Raw genomic sequence first — 21,886 nt, 5'->3', positions numbered from 1 at the left:
AGCGGCTAGGTCAACCAATTCTGAAGCCTGTTCTATCTCTGGACTTCCTGTTTCATGAGATTCTAAATATTCTTATTATTTAAGGATATTTAAATAGGTTTTTATGCGTGGTTGAAACAGTAATTATTTGTAGGATAACAGACCCTTGGTACCAAAAGATCCTTACAAATAATTCTGTCCCTCTGTTCTTGACCACACTGTCTTACAGAGATCAGACTGCATAGGACTCCCTGATCTGACCCAGCCACAAGGGCAGGGGTAGGGGCAGTGAATGAAGGGAGCCTTTCTCACCTGATGCCCATCCAACTCCTGTTTCCATCAGAGTCTGACTTACCGGGCAGTCAGTTCTGTCTACTCTTCAAGCAGTTGTGCACCCAGTGAATGAACAAACAGGATATGCATAATCGTATGCCCCAAATGCCAGAAAATTAAAATTCAACTAAGTTGGGCATTACATAAATTCCCTCAGAACTCAGCTTTCCCCTGACCATTTGGGTTGGGGAACATTCTTCTGGTCATAGCAATAACAATCAGTAACACTTACCAGGTGTGCTGAGGACTTAATTTGCTTTATCTCATTTATTTGGCAATAACCCTAAGAGGTCAGTACTGTAAGAGGGCCCGTTTGGCAGATGAGGAAATGGAGGCTCAGACAGGTTGAAACATTGGCCCAAGATTGCTCAGCTACTGAGTATTCAAACTCAGGTCTGGCAGATTGTAGGGACTGAACAACTTGGCATCTGCCGTTCCTTCCACCTCTGAGAGCCCAGGGACCTAGGATGCCCCAATGCACCAATGCACAAACCAGCCTTGAAGTTTGAAACTGGAGTTAACTTTTGAAAGTACACAGATTATATCCAGCCCCAAACTGTCTCCGCAGCTGCTTCCATACTCCAGGGTCTTGGTAATGGCTACACTCTAAAGCTCTGGCCAATGAGACCAACTTCCGACTTTGACTTCTAAGGTCTACTGCCACAGGTTATTAATCCAGGTACTGGGTTTACAGCTATTAAATCCTTAACACCTGAGACTATTACATATATGTCTGCGAGCCAGGCGAGAGCTACAGCAGTGACCAGGAAATGGAATATTCTCACGGAGCTTGAGTTTTTAACAGGTGGGGGAGGGGGGCAATGAATCCGGACCACCTTAAAACATCCCATTAAGTCCAATCATCATTTAGTGAGTACTTTTTCTATGCCAGGTTCTGTGTTTGGCACTGCAGACACAAACAGAATAAAGATACTATCCTCTGTTTGCGAAGTAAGCCTGGGTAAACCAAGTGTTAATAAATCTACTTCCATTTGGACATTTCTTTTTCTGCTAGTAAATTTAAGGCTACATTCGACCGTTTGATTAAGCTTCCAATTAAGAGGAAGGCGCGCAATCCCACGCGCACCTGTAAAAAATAAATGCCCATTTCTCAGCTGGTAGCCGTTACTAGTTCCCACCTGCAAGGACCGTGTTTCTGTGTTTCTTGCAACCTTAATCTTACTCAGTTCGCATGTAGAGGGGCTCGCTTCTCCAGTAAGACAGATACTTCAGTGGAACCACACTGTATTTGTCCCAACTCACCGGAGCTGGCTGGAACTGCTCTAGACTTGTGCTGGGCCTTGCAGTCGCTTTTCCTGCAGACATCCAGGCCGCCAGGTGCGCATTAACTAGGGGCGAGCTGGGAGTGGCAGTAAGCCTGGGGTTGGCAATAGCCAGGGGCCTTTCCGGCACTCGCTCGGTTTCAAGGGCACTCAGTCCTGGGACATCAGGAAAAGGGCGTAGCAGGAGAGAGAGAGGAACGAACTTCACCTGGATCCAATTCTACCCCATCAAGGCCGCTGTCCCCAGGTGGTACCAGAATCCAACCAATCGGAAAGGGAGTTACATCGACTGCGGCTGCGGCGCCCAATCCGGGGACGGGTCTTAGAAACCGCTAGGCGCCCGCGGGCTGGAAGCTTGTTCCGCAGTCGCGCGCCGGTCCGCCCCGCACCCTCGGAGCGCAGCCGGCCGCGCAGGTCTCGGGGAGGAAGGGCTGTTAGCCGCGGGCGACGCCGGCTGCTGCGCAGGCGCCTCAGGAAGAGCGCGGCCCTGCCCGGCCCCGGCCCTTTCAGGGCTCCGGCGCCCCCGGTGCCCACGAGTGCCGGGTTCCGCGCGCAGCAGAGGAGCGGAGGCAGCGGGTGAGTTGTGAGCCTGGTGCGACCGGCGTTCTCCCCGGCCGGTGGGGGGCTTTGAAAATGGAGGTGGCGAGGTCCCCTCCCCGCAACGCGCCCGCACATCCCCGGGGGGACGTCCGCGGGGAACCCGGAGCGGCCGGGAGGTACCTGGCCAGGGGGCGGCGGAGGGCGGAGAGGGACGAGGAAAGGAAACCGGGCGGCGGGGTGTGGACTGGCGGGCGCTGTGTGCGGCTGGGGCCAGCGGGGTTGGCGGGGCCGCGGGGAGGCCGCGGGGTCAGGTGGGGAACGCGGGGCGGGCGCGGCGGGCGCTTAACTCGACAGGAGCGCCGTCGCAGGCAGCGCTACACCTGCGTCTGCCGGAATGTTCGACTAGAGTTGATGGTGATTACAGAACCAAGTTGAAAACGGCTTTCCTAGACAGCCTACCAAGAAAGATAGCACTCGCGTGCTTTTCATCGGCTGGACACTGGGTTAAGCACTTTACAAACAACGCTTCCTTTTTATGGGCACTGCGTCCCTGTGAGGTCATAGTGTCCCATTACACAGATGAGGAGAGCCCTGCTCAGAGTTCAGCACAGTTAGTGACCACAGGCCGACTCAGGTTTACACCGGCCCTGACTCCGCAGCGATGTTTTTGCTTAACCTCCAGCCCACCTGGTGGCCCCAAGCCGGAAACCCTGCCAGTACTATAGGAAGTCAACTGCTGCTTTTCATATTCCAGCTTTCTTCTTTTTTCCCAGAAGTTGTTCCAAGCTATTTTAAGGAAATTAATTGAGAAGTAAGGAGGAGATATTTTATAAGTAAAATATATAAAATATAAATAATCTCAATTCTTGCTTTTAACTTAGCTACAAAATATAATTTGGGAGAGATTTTGATGAAGACACGGGTTATTTTATGATGTAGAAAGTAAGGTAAGTGCAGCTGTTTTGAGGATACTTGTGTTGACTGAAATAAAATCACACAACGTGAGACTTGTGAGTTATGTTTTATTTGGGGCAAAATGAGGGCTATAGCCAGGGAGACAGCATTTTAGCTGTCTGAGCAATTGCTCTGCAGAGGCAAGGGGGAACTCTGTTCTGTACGATTTTAGTGAAGCTGGCTTACAAGTGGTCAAGCACACACTTAGGCAGAAGCTTGCTGCTAGTCACGAGGAGCAGATATCATGATTAATTTTAGTGCTTTTGTATTGAAGAGATGCAAGAATTTGGGCTTATAAAATCTTCTCCTGAAAATATCTATCTGAAGGCCTGTTCTGCCAGTTTCCCCAGAGCACAGGGTGCCTGCCTCTTTCCTGATCTCCACCCGGAACTCCTTTCAGGGAGGATTGGAGGTCAGTGGCCGCAGTGGCTCATGATACAGTCCAACCAGAGGTAGGTGGCAAGTGCCAGTGTGATTCAGTCCTTGCAGAGGCAGATGGCAAGTGCCAATTTTTAGTTGGCACTTGCTAGATATTTTTGCGTACTCTGGAAAATTGGGGAATAATTTAGAATCCTAGAATTTTTAAGAACAAGAAAGTCTTTTAGAAAGTAGTTACAGTTTTCTTTAGACTATCAAGAAAACAGCTCATAATAGTCCAGAGAAAACCACCAAAATTATCTATGTGCATATTTTATTTTATAGTGGTATAAGAGTTTCATTATAAATAGTATTTGTGAAGTATTTAGAACTGGGCTTTTGTATTACGGGAGCAGATGGTGTGCTAATAGTGGCAAATGTCTTTCACCATATCCTGTAACTATCGTACTCCCACCTTCACTCGGGCTAAAGTTGGCTGAGGTGCATTGAATTCTAGTAAGAAAGTTATCCCAGAGAGGTAGTGTGTTTTGTCTCCTGAATTGAAGAAAACTGCATAGATCTGTTGCTGTTGGATATTTGGATGTAGTTAAGATGACTCTGCTATTTTTTCCTTTCCATTCGACTTTTTTTTTTTTTGGTGTGAAAATTACAGAATTTCTCCCAATGCTTTGTAACATAGCAATTAGTTATTTTTATTCCTTGAACTTGAGAACTTCTCACTGGTGTTTTGTTTATTGCTTAATATGTCCTGTTGGAGTGAAACAGAATGCAGCAGACACAGATACAGGCACTTGCTAATGAAAGATGTTCTGGCCAGAAAAGTTCTGTTAATAGTTTGGAGATTAATACTAGACTTTTTAACTTGCTTTTACTAGACTTGTTAACTTGTTTAGGACATGAAATTAGTGAGAGCGCAGACTGTAAAGCTACTGATTGCTTTCTGAGTTTGTCAGTTACTGGACTTCAGCTTCATCATATGTAAAAAGAAAACTAAATTGTTTCTAATTACTTTATTGTTTCACAATAATATTCTGCCTGTCATAGTACAGACGTTTTTCCCAACACAACAGCTTTATAACTGTTACCAAGTCCAAATTCATTCTGCTTGCCTCATGACAGGCCAATAAATCAGGAGAGGAGGTGTTGGGACAAGGAATGATGACTTTACTCGGAAAGCTGACAGACGGAGAAGATGACAGACTAATGTCCTGGGGAACCATCTTCCCCAAGTCAGAATTCAGGCTCCTTTTAATTTAAAATGGAAGGGGGGTATGCTTGGTTGTTGCAAACTTCTTGGTGCAGGAATTCTTTATTCTCGGACTCCTTTGTTCTTGTAGCTGTGCATGTGGGTCAGATCATGGTGTCCCTGAAAACCTCCAACAAAATAAATGTTATTTTCTACTCTGCAACTTGTTATCTTTATATGAATGGAAAAGTGTTCAATATCCTTAAAGGTTAAAGCCTTGAGACTAGGCTCGCCTGTATATTTTAGGCTCTAGGCAACATCCTTTTACAAAAGGTGCAGAACCAGCAAGACTGCCTAGGAAACAGAGCACAGGGTTTAAGCAAAGGAACAGATCTAACTCAGAGCAGATTTGTTCTTTCCTATTACACAACTAGTATGGATAAAAGGAAACTCTGCGTTCTCACTTCTCAGACAACAGAAACTGAAACTGGAAGAAGTTGGACATGCCCACAGTCACTCATCTGCTAAAAATGAGCTCAAGTTCTAGGATCCTTCTGATTTCAGAGCCTGTAATCTTTGCACTGTGTCCATGCTTGTAAGCCTGGGCGCAAGGACCCAGCAGTATGCTGAGGGATTAATGAACCTCGGGAGAAACAGGACATATATCTAGGGCATCGTCTTCACTCAAGGTTTGGGGAAGAAAGATTTTGATTTGTATGAGTATTTTGTGAGAGAGGGACAGGCACAGGTTTTCTTGTTTTGCACGTGGGAAGTAAACTAATACATTTTCACGTTAAAACATCCAAGTCTGTATTATAGAGTACAGATTTCACGTATAGAAACACAAAATGTTGCCTGTTTTGTGGCAGGGCATTTCAGATGCTTTTAAGGTTGCAATTTCACTTCTCTCTACTCTGTGTGTGTTTTTTTTATAGAATAGTTTTATTGAGATAAAATTCACATACAATCCAGTCCACTCTTCTAAAGTGTGAATTTTACCGAGTCATGCAGCCATGACCATGCAACCATGACTTTGTAATACATTTCAGACAGATTGTGACTGTGACAATGTGTGGCGAAAGGGAATTAAGGTTGGCAATGATTCTGTAACTGTTTCATGGTAATTTGCATGTTGGTTGGGTCCACATGCAAATTACTGTGGAGGGACTTGAATGCCAGGCGAAAGTGTTTGGACTTTTTGTGTCGACAGGGAAACTGAATACTTTTATTAGGGAAGTGTCGGGAACAGAGCAATTCCCAGGAAAATTAAGTTGGGAGCAGATGTTGGATGAGGAAGGAGAAGGTGATCCAGGTGGGAAGGTCAGTCAAAAGACAGAGGGCTCCGGACAGGAGCTGTTGAGGACTTTAAGAAGCAGGGCAGCAGTGGAGACAGACAAGAATTTGTAGCTGTTAAAAAGGCTTGTTAAACATGCAGGTTCCTGGCCTCTACTCTAGACCAGCTGGACTGACTGAACCATAATTTCCCGGGTGTAGAGACTGGACAGCTGCAGTTTGACAAGCTTCCCTCCGTGATCCTTCTGTCTCCTCTGCTGCTGTGGATGAGATGAAGGTGGAATTGAGTAGCCTAGCAGCTGATGGTTGTCAGGACATCCCTGCCGGAGAGAACGGTGAAGCTGTTTCAAAGGATCAGGCAACTAAGGAAAGAGATGATTCAGAGGTGCAGGGGATGCATTCAGTTTGACACCTACCAGACTGGACTTGCCAGCAGAATAGTTTGTGCAGTGGGATTGGTTCGGAATGTAGACTGGGTTACTCAGGGAAGGAGCCAAGGCAATAAATAATGTTTCATTTTATTTTTTAAAAAAAGATTTCTAAGTATCTTTACAATACTGTGCCATGTATTTGCTGTTTTAGTCTACTCTGTTATTGGAAACAAATATTTAGTTACGGGAAAGCAGCTAGACACAGAGAGGAACCAGGGAATCCACTCAGTCCCAGCTTTCATGGAGACCTGCGTGCCCTGCACACCTGTTGTCAGGTGGCTGGACCCAGGGCAGGAGCCTGCATCGTTTTGTCATCTGACCCAACCCGGTCACGACTGTCTGAGGGAGGGAATGAGTTGTGTGTAAACACTAGGTCGGGGGCACCAAGTACTGAATGAGAAACAAGTACTGCTCTTCTGGAGAGCTGAAACTGCTGAGCTGTGACCGGAAGCTGTGTCTGTGCAAAGTATGTCTCTTGGACTAGTTAGAATTCTTACTCTGTTCTTCAAGGAGGCAGTTTGATTCTGTTACTCTGTACTGTTTGGGTTTCTTGGATGGCACCAGCAGATGTTCCTTGTACCACACTCAGAAGGCAACCCGTCTCAGATTAAAGTGGTAGAGATGTTCCAGACCCCAAGATCCTCCCAAAAAATGTCCTGTGCCTTTAGTCTTGAATTTTAAGTCCCTGGTTTCCAGTGGGTTCCAGCTTCCATCAGTAAGTGTTGGAATGACTGCACACATGCAGATCATCTAGGTGGTATGTCTGAAAGAAACAAAGTCTCTTCCTGCAAGTAATTGCAGTGGATGACTCGTGAACGTACCCGTCATAGCCATCTCCTCATCTTAACGTTGGTGCTGGTTAACTCCCCGCTGCTCTGCCCAGGACCTCTGGAGACATACACCCGGCCATAGCCTGGGTCTGCTTACTCTGAATAATGAATTCACTCACCTCTCTCTGACCAGAACCCCGCATCCTTACGACTTTCTCTGAAAGTTACTTTTTAAACAGACTTTTTTTTTTTATAACTTCATCAGAACCTCTAGTCCAAAAATCTCCCTACTTCTCACATCTCTCACATCTCTTCTTAGCTGCTGCGTGTCAAATGTCAGCCCCTCTTTAGTTGGCATCTTCAGCTTCCTTCATCATACTTTCTGCAGAATCTCAAGCTCAGGGAGGATCAGCTGCCTGTTTTCGTTCATGCCTGTGTCAGGGCCACTGGCTTGCTAGACAAAGCCAGTCAGCAGGGTCACTCCCCAAATTCACGGCACCTGGTGTCAACACTGACCGCCAGTCCTGCTGTTTCCTTGTACTCTCCTGTTCCCCACATTGGTCCTCCCAGGCACTCTGTCTTTCTTAAACCTCCAAACCTGTGACCAGCCATCCTCTTGCAGTAACTGATCCTACCTCTTACAGCACAGAGGAGGCAGCTCCCTTCACCTCCAGCCCACTGACCCGTTAGCTGACTCCCTTGCTCCTCCCCTCCTGTTACGGAGGAGGTTTCCTGCCCACGTAGAGGGACGCACTCGACCTAAACCACCTATCTCCTATTTCCTCAGGGACCAAAGAAGACAGATTTATTAGGGGCAAGCTGCTTTTGTAATCATAGGTCATTAAAAAAGAATGAAAAATCATGGGGAGCTCTGAGCCTGGGGAATTACATACAAGAGTTACAGTTGTCCCTCAGTGTCCACAGGAGATTGGTGCCAGGAGCCCCTGCAAATACTGAAATCCGCCAATGCTCTAGTCTCTTCAATAGAATGGTGTAGGACGGTGAATACAGTTGGTGCCTCTGGGTTTTCCATTCACGGTTGGTTGAATCCATGGATGTGAAACCCGTGGATACGGGGAACCAACTATATGTCTTTGACAAGAAGAAGGAAGTTTAAAAGTAATGTGGTGATGAAGTTCATTTCAACAGCTGTTGGATTTCTTCAGAAGTTACTGTGGCATCCAGGTCCCTCTAGGTTTTGCCTTTTGGTCAGCCTCGTGTGAATATTAGGCAGGTACAGATAGAAGTGGGACCTTTTTCTCAAATAGCATTTATTTCTTACTCCCCTTTTTTTAATGCCAATATTTTTCAGCCGATACTTGTGATGAGCCAGTATGGTTGACTTTCCATCTCCTATTTCTGTGGGTTAAAAGGAACTATAGTGTACCGACCATTAAACTAGAAAAATATTCTCCTTCTCTGGAGCCCCTGGAAGCCTAGCGTTATTTCTACTTTGTGCAAAAGAATTGTTTTTGTTTCTTCATTTGTTCTTTTTTATTAAATTGAAGTGTAGTCAGTTACAGTGTGTCACTTTCTGGTGTACAGCATTATGTCCCAGTCATGCATATACATATATTTGTTTTCATATTCTTTTTCATAAAAGATTATTACAAGATACTGAATATAGTTCCCCGTGCTATACAGAAGAAATTTGGGGTTTTTAAAATTTATTTTTATATATAGTGGCTAACATTTACAAATCTCAAATTCCAGATTTAGCCCTTCCTACTGCCTTTCCCCTGGTAACCAGAAAATTGTTTACTATGTCTGTGAGTCTGTTTCTGTTTTGTAGATGAGTTCATTAGTGTCATCTTTTTTCTTTTTTTTAGATTCCACATATGAGTGATACCATATGGTATTTTTCTTTTCTCTTTCTGGCTTACTTCACTTAGAATGGCATTCTCCAGGTCCATCCATGTTGCTGCAAATGGCATTATTTTATTCTTTTTTATGGCTGAGAAGTATTTCATTGTATAAACATACTGCAACTTCTTTATCTAGTCATCTGTTGGTGGATATTTAGGTTGTTTCCACGTCTTGGCTATTGTATATAGTGCTGCTGTGAACATTGGGGTGCATGTATCTTTTTGAATTAGAGTTCCCTCCGGATATATGCCCAGGAGTGGGATTGCTGGATCATATGGTAAGTTTGTTTTTTGTCTTTTGAGGAATCTCCATACTGTTTTCCATAATGGCTGCACCAAACTACGTTCCCACCAGCAGTAGGAGGGTTCCCTTTTTTCCACACCCTCTCCAGCATTTGTCATTCGTGGACTTTTGAATGATGGCCATTCTGACTGGTGTGAGGTGATACCTCATTGTAGTTTTGAGTTGCATTTCTCTGATAATTAGCAATGCTGAGCATTTTTTCATGTGCCTGTTGGCCATTTGTATGTCTTCATTGGAAAATTGCTTATTTGGGTCTTCTGCCCATTTTTGGATTGGATTGGTTGGTTTTTTTTGTTTTTAATTTGTATGAGCTGTTTATATATTCTGGAAATTAAATCATTCTCATTCGCATCATTTGTAGATATTTTCTCCCATTTAATAGGTTGTCATTTTGTTTTACTTAGTTTCCTTTTCTGTGCAAAAGCTTATAAGTTTGATTAGGTCCCATTTGTTTATTTTTGCTTTTATTTCTCTTGCCTGGGTAGAATGCCCTAGAGAACATTGCTAAGATTTTTGTCAGAGAATGTTTTGCCTGTATTTTCTTCTAGGAGGTTTATTGTGTCTTGTCTTATATTTAAGCCTTTAAGCCATTTTGAGCTTATTTTTGTGTATGGTGTGAGGGAGTGTTCTAACTTCATTGATTTACATGCTGCTGTCCAGTTTTCCCAGTACCACTTGCTGAAGAGACTGTCTTTTCTCCATTGTATGTTCTTGCCTCCTTTGTCAAAGAGTAATTAACCATAGGTCTGTGGGTTTATTTCTGGGCTCTCTATTCTGTTCCATTGATCCATGTCTGTTTTTAGGCTGTTTTGATTACTGTAGTTCTACAGTATTGTCTGACCTTTGGGAGGGTTACTCCTCCAGCTTCATTTTTTTTCTTCTGTATTGCTTCGGCAGTTCTGGATCTTTTGTAATTCCATATAAATTATAGGATTATTTGTTCTAGTTCTGTGAAAAATGTCCTGGGTAATTTGATAGAGATCACATTAAATCTGTAGATTGCCTTGGGCAGTGTGGTCATCTTAACAATATTGATTCTCCCAATCCAAGAGCATGGAGTCTTTCCTTTTCTTTAGGTCATCTTTAATTTCCTTAATCAGTGTTTTGGAGTTGTCTGTGTATAAGTCTTTCACCTCCTTGGTCAGATTTATTCTTAGATATTTTATTGTTTTGGATGCAATTTTAAAAGGGATTGTTTCTTTACTTTCTTTTCCTGCTATTTTCATTGTTAATGTAAAGAAATGCAACTGATTTCTGTACGTTAATCTTGCATCCTGCGACTTTGCCAAATTCTTTTATTAGCTCTGGTAGTTTTTGTGTGGAGCTTTTAGGGTTTTCTGTATATAGTATCATGTCATCTGTATATAGTGATGATTTTACCTCTTTTCTTCCAATTTGGATCCCTTTTATTTCTTTTTCTTGCCTGATTGCTGTGGCTAGGACTTCCAAGACTATGTTGAATAGAAGTGGTGAGAGTGGGCATCCTTGTCTTGTTCCAGATTTTAGTGGGAAGACTTTCAGTTTTTCACCATTGGGTATTATCCTGGCTGTAGGTTTGTCATAAATAGCTTTTATTATCTTGAAATATGTTCCCTCTATACCCACTGTGTTGTTTTTATCATAAATGGGTGTTGTTTTATCAAATGCTTTTTCTGCATCTATTGAGGTGATCATGTGATTTTTGCCCTTTCCTTTGTTGATGTGGTGTATCACATTGATTGATTTGTTTATGTTAAACCATCCTTGTGTCCCTCGGTTGAATCCAACTTGATAATGTTGTTTGATCCTTTTTATGTGCTGTTGGATTCTGTGTACTAATGTTTTGTATTTCTGTGTCTATGTTCATCCGTGATGTTGGCCTGTAATTTTCTTTTTTAGTAGTGTCCTTGTCTGGTTTTGGTGTCAGGGTAATGATGGCTTCATAGAATGAGTTTGGGAGTACTCCCTTCTTTTCAGTCTTTTGGAAGAGTTTGAGAAGGACTGGGGTGAGTTCTTTGTATGTTTGGTAGACTTCCCCAGAGAAGCCGTCTGGTCTTGGACTTTTGTCTATAGGGGAGGTTTTTTTAATTGCTGATTCTATTTCATTTCTAGTGATCAGTCTGTTAAAGTGGTCAATTTCTTCTTGATTTAATCTTGGTGGACTGTGTGTTTCCAGATACTTGTCCATTTTTTCTATGTTGTCCAGTTTGTTTCCATATAGTTGTTTATAGTATTTTTTTCTTTACATTTCTGTGATATTGGTTGTAATTTCTCCATTTTCCTTTCTTATTTTGTTTTGTGTGTGTGTGTTCTCTTTTCTTCTTGGTGAGCCTGGCCAGAGATTTGTCAATTTTGTTTACTCTTTCAAAAAACTAGCTCTTGGTTTGATGGATTTTTTTCTCTATTTTTTAAATCTCCATTTTATTTATTTCCACCCTGATATTTATAATTTACTTTCTTCTGCTGACTTTAGGTTTTGTTTGCTCTTCTTTTTCTAATTCCTTTAGGTGATAGGTTAGGATGTTTACCTGAGATTGTTCTTGTTTTTGAGGAAGGCCTGTATCATTATGAACTTCCCTCTTAGGACTGCTTTTGCTGCATCCCATGGATTTTGTGTGGTTGTGTTTTGTCATTTGTCTTAAAGTATTTTTAATTTCTTCTTTGATTTCATTGCTGACCCATTGTTTTTCAGTAGCATGTTGTTTAATCTCAATGCTCTTTTTTTCTCCTTTATTTTTCTGTGGTTGATTTTCTAGTTTCATAACATTGTGGTCAGAAAAGATGCTTGAAATAATTTCTATCCTCTTAAATTTGTTGAGGCTTCTTTTGTGTCCGATAAATTTTCTAGCCTAGAGAATGTTCCGTCACACTTGAAAAGAGTGTACATTCTGTTTTTTTGGAGATGTAATGTCCTACAAAGATCAACTGAGTCCAACTGTTCTGTCATGTCATTTAGTATCTCCTGTTGCCTTATTGATTTTCTGTTTAAAAGATCTGTCCAGTGATATTAATGGGGTGTTAAAATCTCCTACTATGATTGTGTTCCCATCAATTTCTCCCTTTATGTCTGTTAGTATTTATGTCTTTATGTATTTAGGTGCTCCTATATTGGGTGCATGTATGTTAAGAAGTGTAATATCTTCATCTTGTATTGCTCCTTTCACCATTATATAGTAATCAATATATATGTATTTTTCTATGGCCTTTGTTTTAAAGTCTGTTTTCTCTGATACCTATTTCTACTTTCACTTTCTTGTTGTTTCCATTTGCATAAAATCTTTTTCCATCCTCTCACTTTCAATCTACATGTGTCTTTCACCCTAAAGTAGGTCTTTGTAGACAACATATTTTAGGCTCTTGTTTTTATTATCCAGTCTGCCACTCTGTCTTTTGATTGGAGCATTTTTTTCCATTGACACTTATGGTAATTATTGATTGATGTGTGTTTATTGCCATTTTGAACTTAATTTTCCAGTTGATTTGGTATTTCCTCTTTGTTCCTTTTTCTTCTTGTGGTTTGATTATTTTCTTTTGTATTATCTTGATTTTTTTTTGGTTTTTGTGATTCTATTGTGTGCTTTTGACTTGTGGTTACCCTCAGAGCTATCAGTGCAGATCCACCGACATCTGGGTCCGTTGTAAAGATCACTCAGTCATACACCTGGATCCATGGCATGCCACCTAGTCCGTGCTGTCCCCAGTGCCTCGTCCACGTACTGTAGGCAGGTCTGCTGAAAACGTTGTCCTGCACTCACCCCCGCTGTGTGCCAGAACTCCACTCCTTGTTTGTCTTAGAGGCACGGGTCCACAAAGGCACCTGGGGAGCAAATCAGCCCCCTTTGCCTGGGACTGTAAACAAATCTCAGTCCCACCTATGAAGTTGCAGAGCCCCTGGGTGTGGATTCAGGTTTCAGCCCCATCTCCACCTGGGAGCCATGCACCAGTGAATATGGTGGCAATGGCTGTGTCCCACCTCTTCCCCCCTGATTACACACCTGCAATGGTGCCACAGGCCTGCAGAGGCAGTGGCTCTGGCCCATCTGGGTTAATGGGGACCCAGGCTATTCCTTTCTGTATATACTCCCAGCCACGGCCCACAACACACTCCAGCACCATGAGGCTGCCTCTGCGCAGTCAGCTTCAGCCCTCCACCTGGCTTGGGCAGCCAGCCCCAGCCCACCCACACCAGCTCGCATCTAGGGCTGGGGATCGCAGGGACCTTTTGTGCTGGTTTCTCTCAGTTCTGTTGGCGAGGCAGCTGCTGTGCACTCCTCCAAGCCTCGGAGGATCCCCCTGCCCCATCCCACTGCCCTCTCCATTGGGGGGGGGGCGTCCCAGCATAAGAGCACTATTCCTCCTTTGCCGCTCCCTCCCTGCAGGACAGGTCCCACCTGAATTGCCTTTTTCTTCTCTTTTTTTCCTCCTACTAGATTTTGTGAGGAATTTTGTCATTTGAAGTAGGCGACATTCTGTCAAAGATCAGCAGGTGTTCTGAGTGATTGGGTGGGTCTGTGGATGTCTCGGTGTATTCGTGGGAGAGGGTGAGCTAAATTATTCTGAAGGCTTTAATAAGAACATAGGATAAGAATCTAGAACAACTTTTTGCTGCTGCAGACAAGCAAGGTAGCCAAATGGGAGTATTTGTGTGTCCACAAATATAAGAATGCCCACATCCCTTTCAGAGCATGAAAAATGGGGCAGGACACATGATTGGACAAGGAGAGGCAATTTTTATTTTTTCCAACTTTAGCTTTATTCAGTTATCTTTCAGTGACACTTTACTTTCTCAACTGATATAGGTAAAGCTGGTATAAAAAAGTTTACAAATGTTGGCTTTCATGGCTAAACTCGTGGCTAAACTTCAGAAACCTAACCCAAATCAAATAACATTATTACTTGTGAATGGTGTGTTTATATTTTAGGAACCCTGATTGCCCTCCCTCAACGCGTCCATTATGCGCTTATTTCTGATACTTCTGTTTTCCGGACTCATAACTGGTGGCAGAGGGAACTCTTCCTATACATTGCCACCCAAGCTACTACTTGTATCCTTTGATGGCTTCAGAGCTGACTATCTCCGGAACTTTGAATTTCCTCATCTCCAGAATTTTATCAAAGAAGGCATCTTAGTAGAGCAGGTTAAAAATGTTTTTATCACAAAAACATTTCCAAACCACTACAGTATTGTGACAGGCCTGTATGAAGAAAGCCATGGCATTGTGGCCAACTCCATGTATGATGTCGCCACCAAGAAACACTTCTCCGACTTCAATGACAAGGATCCTTTCTGGTGGAATGAGGCAGTGCCTATTTGGGTGACCAACCAGCTTCAGGAAAACAGGTCCAGCGCTGCTGCTATGTGGCCTGGGACCGACGTCCCCATTCACAATGCCACGCCTTCCTATTTCATGAACTACAGCTCCTCGGTGTCATTCGGGGAGAGGCTCAGTAACATCACCACGTGGCTGAGCAGTTCCAACCCACCAGTCACCTTTGCGACACTCTATTGGGAAGAACCAGATGCAAGCGGCCACAGGTACGGCCCTGAAGATAAAGACAACATGCGCAGAGTGTTGAAGGAAATAGATGACCATGTCGGTGAGCTAGTTCACAAGCTCAAGGCGTTAGGACTGTGGGAAAATCTTAACGTGATCATTACAAGTGATCATGGGATGACGCAGTGTTCTTCGGGGAGGCTGATAAACTTGGATGCGTGCATCAACCGTTCAGACTACACTCTTATAGATTTGACCCCAGTTGCTGCAATACTTCCCAAAATCAGTAAGTAAACTTTCAGCAAGGAGTATTTGAATGGGGCAGTTGAGTAAGGGAGGGTTTTGTAAAAGAATGAAGCTTGGGCTTTTTGTAGTTCACGACCACCTACTCTTAGAGTGGGATTGTATTTTTCCCCTAATGCATAAGTTTTTAAGCAATCAGTTAGCTTAAGGTTTAGGTTCAAGGTGATTATTTCTTTGCTTTCTGATGTATTTCTTAATTATTCACACTAATGGAAAAAGTAAATTTTGATCCTTAAAAAACATCTTGAACTTTTGTGTGAGATCTACCTTTCATTTACTGATCTTAGAATTAGTAATGAGTAATAATATGTAAGGAGTTTATATTTACTTAGGAAGCCAGGTGTGAAATTTGTCCTCTTTGTATAAAAGTCCACCAGGGATAATCACAACATGAGAGAGACAGAGAAGTGAACACTTGAAAAGGTGTGTGTGTCTGTCTGTCTCCAACACTGTTACATAATTATTATTGCTCTGTTTTTTAAATGATTAAAAGTGATGTAATGGATAACATTGTTCAGGACTTACTTCCAGTTATTCTAGTTAGAAATATTTTTTCCTTATCAGTCAACTGTGACTTTTTTTCCTTGCTCCTTCCTTTCCTTCCAGACATAACAGAGGCTTATAACAAACTGAAAATCTGTAACCTGCACATGAATGTTTATCTCAAAGAAGACATTCCTGCCAGATTTCATTACCAACATAATGATCGAATTCAGCCCATTATTCTGGTTGCTGATGAAGGCTGGACAATTGCGCTAAACAAATCATCGCCACCAAAATGTAAGCATTGATTTAGGATCTTCCTTTTGGATCCCAGGGATAAATCACATGTTGTGACATTGTCCCATTAACAGGGTACTTTGATTTAGAGATGTTGACACAGTATAATTAGTTTAATTTTCAACTAGATTATTAGCAGGTTTTCATTTGGAAGCAGTTTATAGAAACTGCTATTTCACCCTCAGATTAGAAGATTGGGTGATCTTACGGGTCAAGGAGTCATTTTACTTTATTTCCCAAACTGCACTACTGCTGTTGTAACTTTGAAGGTTGGTTCTCCTGACCTGTAAAAATAAAGGAACAGTAAAGGAACAGAGAAGATTAAAAAGTAAAGAAAGTAAAAGGGTAGAGATTAGCTAGTTCAAATTCCTTTTTCTTTATTTTCGTTTAAAAATATGTATTTGTCTAGGTAATCCTAGGTCTTTTCCCAATGATGAAATCCTGTACCTGAGTGCTACAGCCATTTAGAACACCAGGCAAGAACCAGAAAGTGTGCAAGCAAAAATCTACCAAGTAGATTAAATAGATGGATCCAAATCTCTCCTAAAACTGAGGAAATGTATAGGGGAGAATTCCAGATCTTCCCTGAACTGAAGCTTATTTACCCATATGTAAATACATTTTGAATACATTTTTTTAAAATCTGATTTTTTAGACTACAGCAGGAGTTAGAAAATTTTTCTGTGAAAGGGCAGATGGTAAATATCTTAGGCTTTGTGGGCCAGCCGGTCTCTGTCTCAGCCCCTCAGTTCTGCCTGTGTGGTGGGGAAGCAGCCATGGCCAGTATGTGAACAGACTGACACAGGGTGTTCTGCTGACACTTCCTCTGCGGGAACAGGCGGGGGCTGCACGTGGCCGGGGGGCTGCTGTCTGCAGGTCCCTGATCCAGAGCAGCTCAGACGCACCAGGCGAGGATAAGACTGAAGGCCTTTGGACTTTATGTATTACTTATGTTTATGTACTCATTATTGAAAACTTAGAAAATAAAGAAAACATTTAGAAAAGGGAACAAAAACTGTCCATAATCCCTCCATACAGAAGTGTAGACAAGTGTTCATTGCGGGAGTTTTCCCCCTTCTAATCTTTTTCTCTGTTACATACACATGCATGTTTTTATTGTGGTCATATTGTTTATATTATTCATATTATAATCATTCATTTATAGTATTGAAATCATAGTATCTATAGCGTTACATTCTGCTTTGCATTGTATTGCATTGTACGTAATTTTTGTTATGAAATGTTTTACACGTGCTGTTACAAAATGAGGTAACAGACACGTTACACTCATCACTCAGCCACCTGCACTTCATATGGGAGAGGGAGCTTATTAAATGTAATTGGCGTATATTAAAAGGCACTATTGAGACTGGTATTGGAGTGATACTGGAGACCATCAGATTTTTCTGAGTTAGACTTTTACTGGACTGACAAGTTGGAAGTCAGCTTAGCTTAGCCTTCACCTGCAATGCAAGAAGATCCTTTGGTAACATTGTCAGTCACCTGGCCCTGCAGACGTTGAGGTGTTGGTTAGCTGTCATGAAGCCAGGGGTAGGTGATACAGTCCTGTTTCTTGTCCTGGAGCAGCTGACAGGGGAGGCTGCAGATCCCCCACCTCCCCACGCACTGGTCTCACTGACTCCTCTTCCTACCCACTCTGTCTCCGGTGCTGTCTGCAGTGTGCTTTTGCAAACAGTGCTGGACCCGGACAGGTGATATAAGTGGGGCTCGGACTGAGAGATGAGTACATCAGGTTGAGACATAGTTTTAAAGCCTGAGGCCATGAGTGATTGGGATAAAGGGGGTGTATGTGAAATACGGGATGTGGCCGAGTCTAAGGAAACAGGAAATTTTACCCAATTCATCAGAATTCTAATGGGTGAGAATGCACTGGTAAGAACCTAGTGTCTTGACACTAAAAGTGAGTTATTTTGTGATAGAAACGATCTTGTTTATTAACGTCCTGTTGTTCTTTTTCAGTAGGTGACCATGGTTATGATAATTCTTTGCCGAGTATGAATCCGTTCCTAGCTGCCCATGGGCCTGCATTTCACAAAGGCTACAAACATAGCACCATTAACATTGTGGACATTTACCCAATGATGTGCCACATCCTGGGATTAAAGCCACGTCCCAATAATGGAACCTTCAGTCATACCAAGTGCTTGCTGGTCGACCAGTGGTGCATCAATCTCCCAGAAGCCATCGGAATTGTTATTGGTGCGCTCTTGGTCTTAACCACTCTCACCTGCCTCATCATAGTCATGCAGAACAGACTCTCGGGGCCCCGGCCATTCTCCCGACTTCAGCTGCAAGATGACGACGACGATCCTTTAATTGGGTAACGAGTGTGTGGGGGTTTGTATAAAGTGGCTTTGATTAGGACATACCCCAGGAGTGGTGTTCTCACTATGAAAAAGTCTACTTTGAAAGACAGCGCTGGGACCAAGCATGCCAAAATGATTGTGTTCTGTTTTTCCTTGTGTTTTGCTTTGCAGCATTAGCTAGTATAGAAGACCCTGACCATAGGAAAAACTGCTAGAAAATCATTCGTTAACACCGTTTCTCTAACTGGAAACTTTTTTTTAAGAAAAATACTGCCTTTGCCTTTTTTTTTTTTTCTCTTTGCAATGAAGATTTGACACATCTTCAGGTGAAACTATACCAAAATTTCATGGGTCTGCTTTTCGAATAAGTTTTTATATTTGTAAATTAAACAACAAAAATCTTTATAAAATTTGTGGATTTTGTGTATCAGGGAGGAAAAGGTTCCTATATTTTTATATTTACCTTTAATAAGAGTGTGTATCCCAAGTAAACCGTTGAGGTAGAAAATTCTCTGTGATGGTTAATAAAATGGATCAACCAGGCAGAGCACATCTAATGAAGAAATGATTTTAAGAAAAGCTGTTACAGAAAAAAAAGACTGTGTGATACAAAGCCTGAGTCTTCCCCCCTTGTGTCTTTGTTAAGACCCTTAAGGTAGTGAAGCCTCAAAAGATATCTTTTGAAGGTTATTGCTAATAGGAAATTCAGAAAATAGGGAAAAGTGCTTTCCTCTCTCTGTGCTTAATGCCTTTGTGTGAGTTACGTAGTTGTGTGTGTGTGTGTGTGTGTGTGTGTTTGCGTGTGTGGATGTACAGACCGTGGGACTTACAGGAGGTGGCGAGAGGACGCTAGACTAGAGGCAGGCTTCCACATCCCCTTAGAACACAGCTCTCAGGAAAGGTTACGTTTGTATTTGACATGTATTTACTTTCTTATAACTCACAAGTTACTAAAAATCACAATTTTTAAAAGTTCATTAATTTTTGTTACCACTTTTAACTTTCTCATGTTGTTTTTTGCAACCAGAGATATCCAAGTCCCGCAGAAAAGTTATGACCTGAATACCAGTCTGGTTTTGATTGGGTCACACTGAGAAAGAGAGATTTTTATACTTACCTTTGGGAATTTTATGCCTTACTTTTTAAGCAATAGAGCTGAATTTAAAATGGCCCTTAGGGTCTTTGATCTTTTACAGTAATTGTATGTTAAGTGACTGAATGATCTCCCAGCGCTCTGTTAACCTTCGGGAGCGTGAGTGCTGCTTCTGCTTCTTCCTCCAATGTTTGGTTCATAGAAATAACCACTCTGCTCCTATTATTTTTTTCTTAACATACTTGTTCGGAGCCCAGGGTTTGTTGTGGATTAACTGTCATCTTACCTTTGCTAAGTGGTACCTTCTAATAATCAGAATTAATATGAAGAACCTGAGTTGGGGCAGACTAGCTTGTATCTATTAGAGGAAAAACTGGGTTTGAGAACTGTTCATCAGGACCCGAGGCAAGGAATTGACATTACTCGTGTGATCTTCAAAGGTTTGACAATGTGAAATAAACAAGGTAACAGTTTTGCAGCTGCAGAAATAACCTGCAGTAAATATGCCACCCAGCTAAGTGCTGATGATCTGCAATGGTAAAGAACAGTGGTGCCAGGCACCGGGTAGATCCACCGTCCTGTGGTCACTGCTGATGCCCCGATCCTGGCATTCCGTGCCTGTTGTTCTTGGGTTCTCGAGCAGCATTTGCACACCCTGTGTGAACAGTCTGTGCACACAGTCAGAAGGTGACTGTATTAAGAACAGCATAATAAATAAATAAAACCAACAGGACTAGTTTGCCTTTTGACAAATTTCATTTCAGAGGTGTTTTCCTTGCATAAAAGTTATCTTAAAGGTTAATAGTTGATCTGAACAGAATGACAGAAAAATTTCTTTCTACTTCGATTTCCATTAAAAAGAGAGAGAGAGAGAGAGAGGGAGAGAACAGTCACATTTAGAGCCATGAGCATTTTTGGAAATGCCTAAATTAGTAGCAGGCAATTATACTAATAATAGAGCAGAGTTTGGCGCTTGCAGTAGTGTGAGCTTTAATGGTTCTATTGGCTTGACTGGTGGTTGTGAGTTTCAGAAATCTGTACGTAGCATCCAGCCTGTGAGTGGATTTCATACAGGACAGACTAGGAAGGGGATGCCCTGGCAGTGTCTCAGCCCTTTGAACAAAATACATTTACCTATTTGTCTTTTTCCTTCATTCCATTCTCAAAATATTAACTTGAATTATAAATGTTTTATATATATATATAGATAGAGGTGGACAAGAACAGTATTTAATCAAAGAGACATATTATTATATTGAACTTTACATTAATTCATTTGTATCTTTAAAAACTTATCACTCAGAGCCGATGACTCGTCTAGTACACTGAGAAAAATCTTTTAGTAAAGCCAGCCCTTTTCACTGATGGTTTGGTGTGTATTTTGTTAAATATTTGACTGATATGCTGCTGTGTTTTCTGGGTAGTAGGAAGTATTTGGCTCCAGGAAACATTTACTGTTTGTGACAACAATGTGCAAAGGTAATAGGAAAACGTTTCACTAAGTTTTTTGTGAGTTCAGTGAATGAATTTAGAATAAGTACATGTACTGATAACATAGGGACAGTCTGCTGCTGCTGTTAATGTGTAAGTGTTTCTGGTAAACAGCAATAGAATAAGAATCATTTCACTGCTCTGTACTATAGGTTTTGTGTTCCTGTTCCATTAAGCTTGGCATGAGCTTAAAGATAAATTCTTGGAAAATTGATGGATTAAAGATGCCTTTGCATTGTTCTTAGGTGTTTCCTTCTCTCACCCGTATCTGGCAAACTTTAAGGATGATTGCATTTAATTCCATTTATTTGGAAGGCTTTACTTCATTGTGAATATATATATAAAGCTACAAAGGAAGGACAAAGTGAGATGGAAAGTGTGTATTTATTATGAATTCTTAAAATAGTGTGTAAATAAAATGACATGAGTGTGTTCTAAAGAAATCTGTATTTAGTGCCTTAAGTTAAAGTAAAATATATTTTCACTGTATTGTTTGGAGTTCCTGGTTATGACTTTGCTTATGATTAAAACATTTTATGTGAATAAAATCTACCAAAACATTTTTACTGTAATTATTAAGTATACAATGCGATGGCACTGATGATTTGTCACCCTCTTGCCAGGCAGACGCATTGTGATAGATGTTGACAGATTTGTTATACTTCAGGAATCCACTTACTTAAGCCAGGATTAAGTGTGTACCATTTAACCAAATTTTTAAAGCCATGTATAAATATACAGTCCAACATGAGGACATCATAGGAGAAAGCCAAGATAAATTTTGCAGAGTTTCTAGAACTATAATTTATTAGCTTACAGTAGAAGGGAAGAGGTTTGAAAAAGCTGATTACAAAACACTAGGGGATGAAGCCGGGATTACAGCATTTAAACTTTGTACATAGCTGTGAGTACTTAATCTTTTCCAGTACCGTACAGATGCAAACAAGTTTCCTCCAAGAGAGTAGTGATTAATTTCCTATTTTGACCTTCACTGAACACTGCTAGGAACTGTGGGAAAACAAGAGAAAAAGGTACTTTCTTTACTTTGGAAGAGAGGTCTGTAGCATTTCAAGAGTGGTAAAACTTTATACCGACAAATTAC

At 41.8% G+C, this 21,886-nt stretch overlaps 1 protein-coding gene across 5 annotated transcripts; it reads left to right on the top strand.

Moving 5' to 3' along the window:
- Positions 1–1,979: 1,979 nt before the first annotated feature.
- Positions 1,980–21,344, top strand: ENPP4 (ectonucleotide pyrophosphatase/phosphodiesterase 4). Of its 5 annotated transcripts, none has more exons than XM_072944877.1 (5): positions 1,980–2,171; positions 14,218–15,076; positions 15,700–15,873; positions 17,857–18,214; positions 18,372–21,344. In XM_072944877.1, the coding sequence occupies exons 2-5, from the start codon at positions 14,251–14,253 to the stop codon at positions 18,379–18,381; spliced, it is 1,368 nt and encodes a 455-aa protein (XP_072800978.1). In that variant the 5' UTR covers positions 1,980–2,171; positions 14,218–14,250; the 3' UTR covers positions 18,382–21,344. The 5 variants fall into 5 exon arrangements, with proteins under 5 accessions (XP_072800978.1, XP_072800975.1, XP_072800979.1 ...); XM_072944874.1 differs by having other exon boundaries at positions 1,983–2,171; positions 17,854–18,214; XM_072944875.1 differs by lacking the exon at positions 1,980–2,171 and adding an exon at positions 2,740–2,946 and having other exon boundaries at positions 17,854–18,214.
- Positions 21,345–21,886: the final 542 nt, after the last annotated feature.

The sequence above is a fragment of the Vicugna pacos genome, chromosome 20 (genome assembly GCF_048564905.1).
Source record: "Vicugna pacos chromosome 20, VicPac4, whole genome shotgun sequence".
Taxonomy (NCBI): Eukaryota; Metazoa; Chordata; class Mammalia; order Artiodactyla; family Camelidae; genus Vicugna; species Vicugna pacos.
The sequence above is the reverse complement of the archived record's forward strand: the minus strand, read 5'-3'. Positions and strand labels throughout refer to the sequence as shown.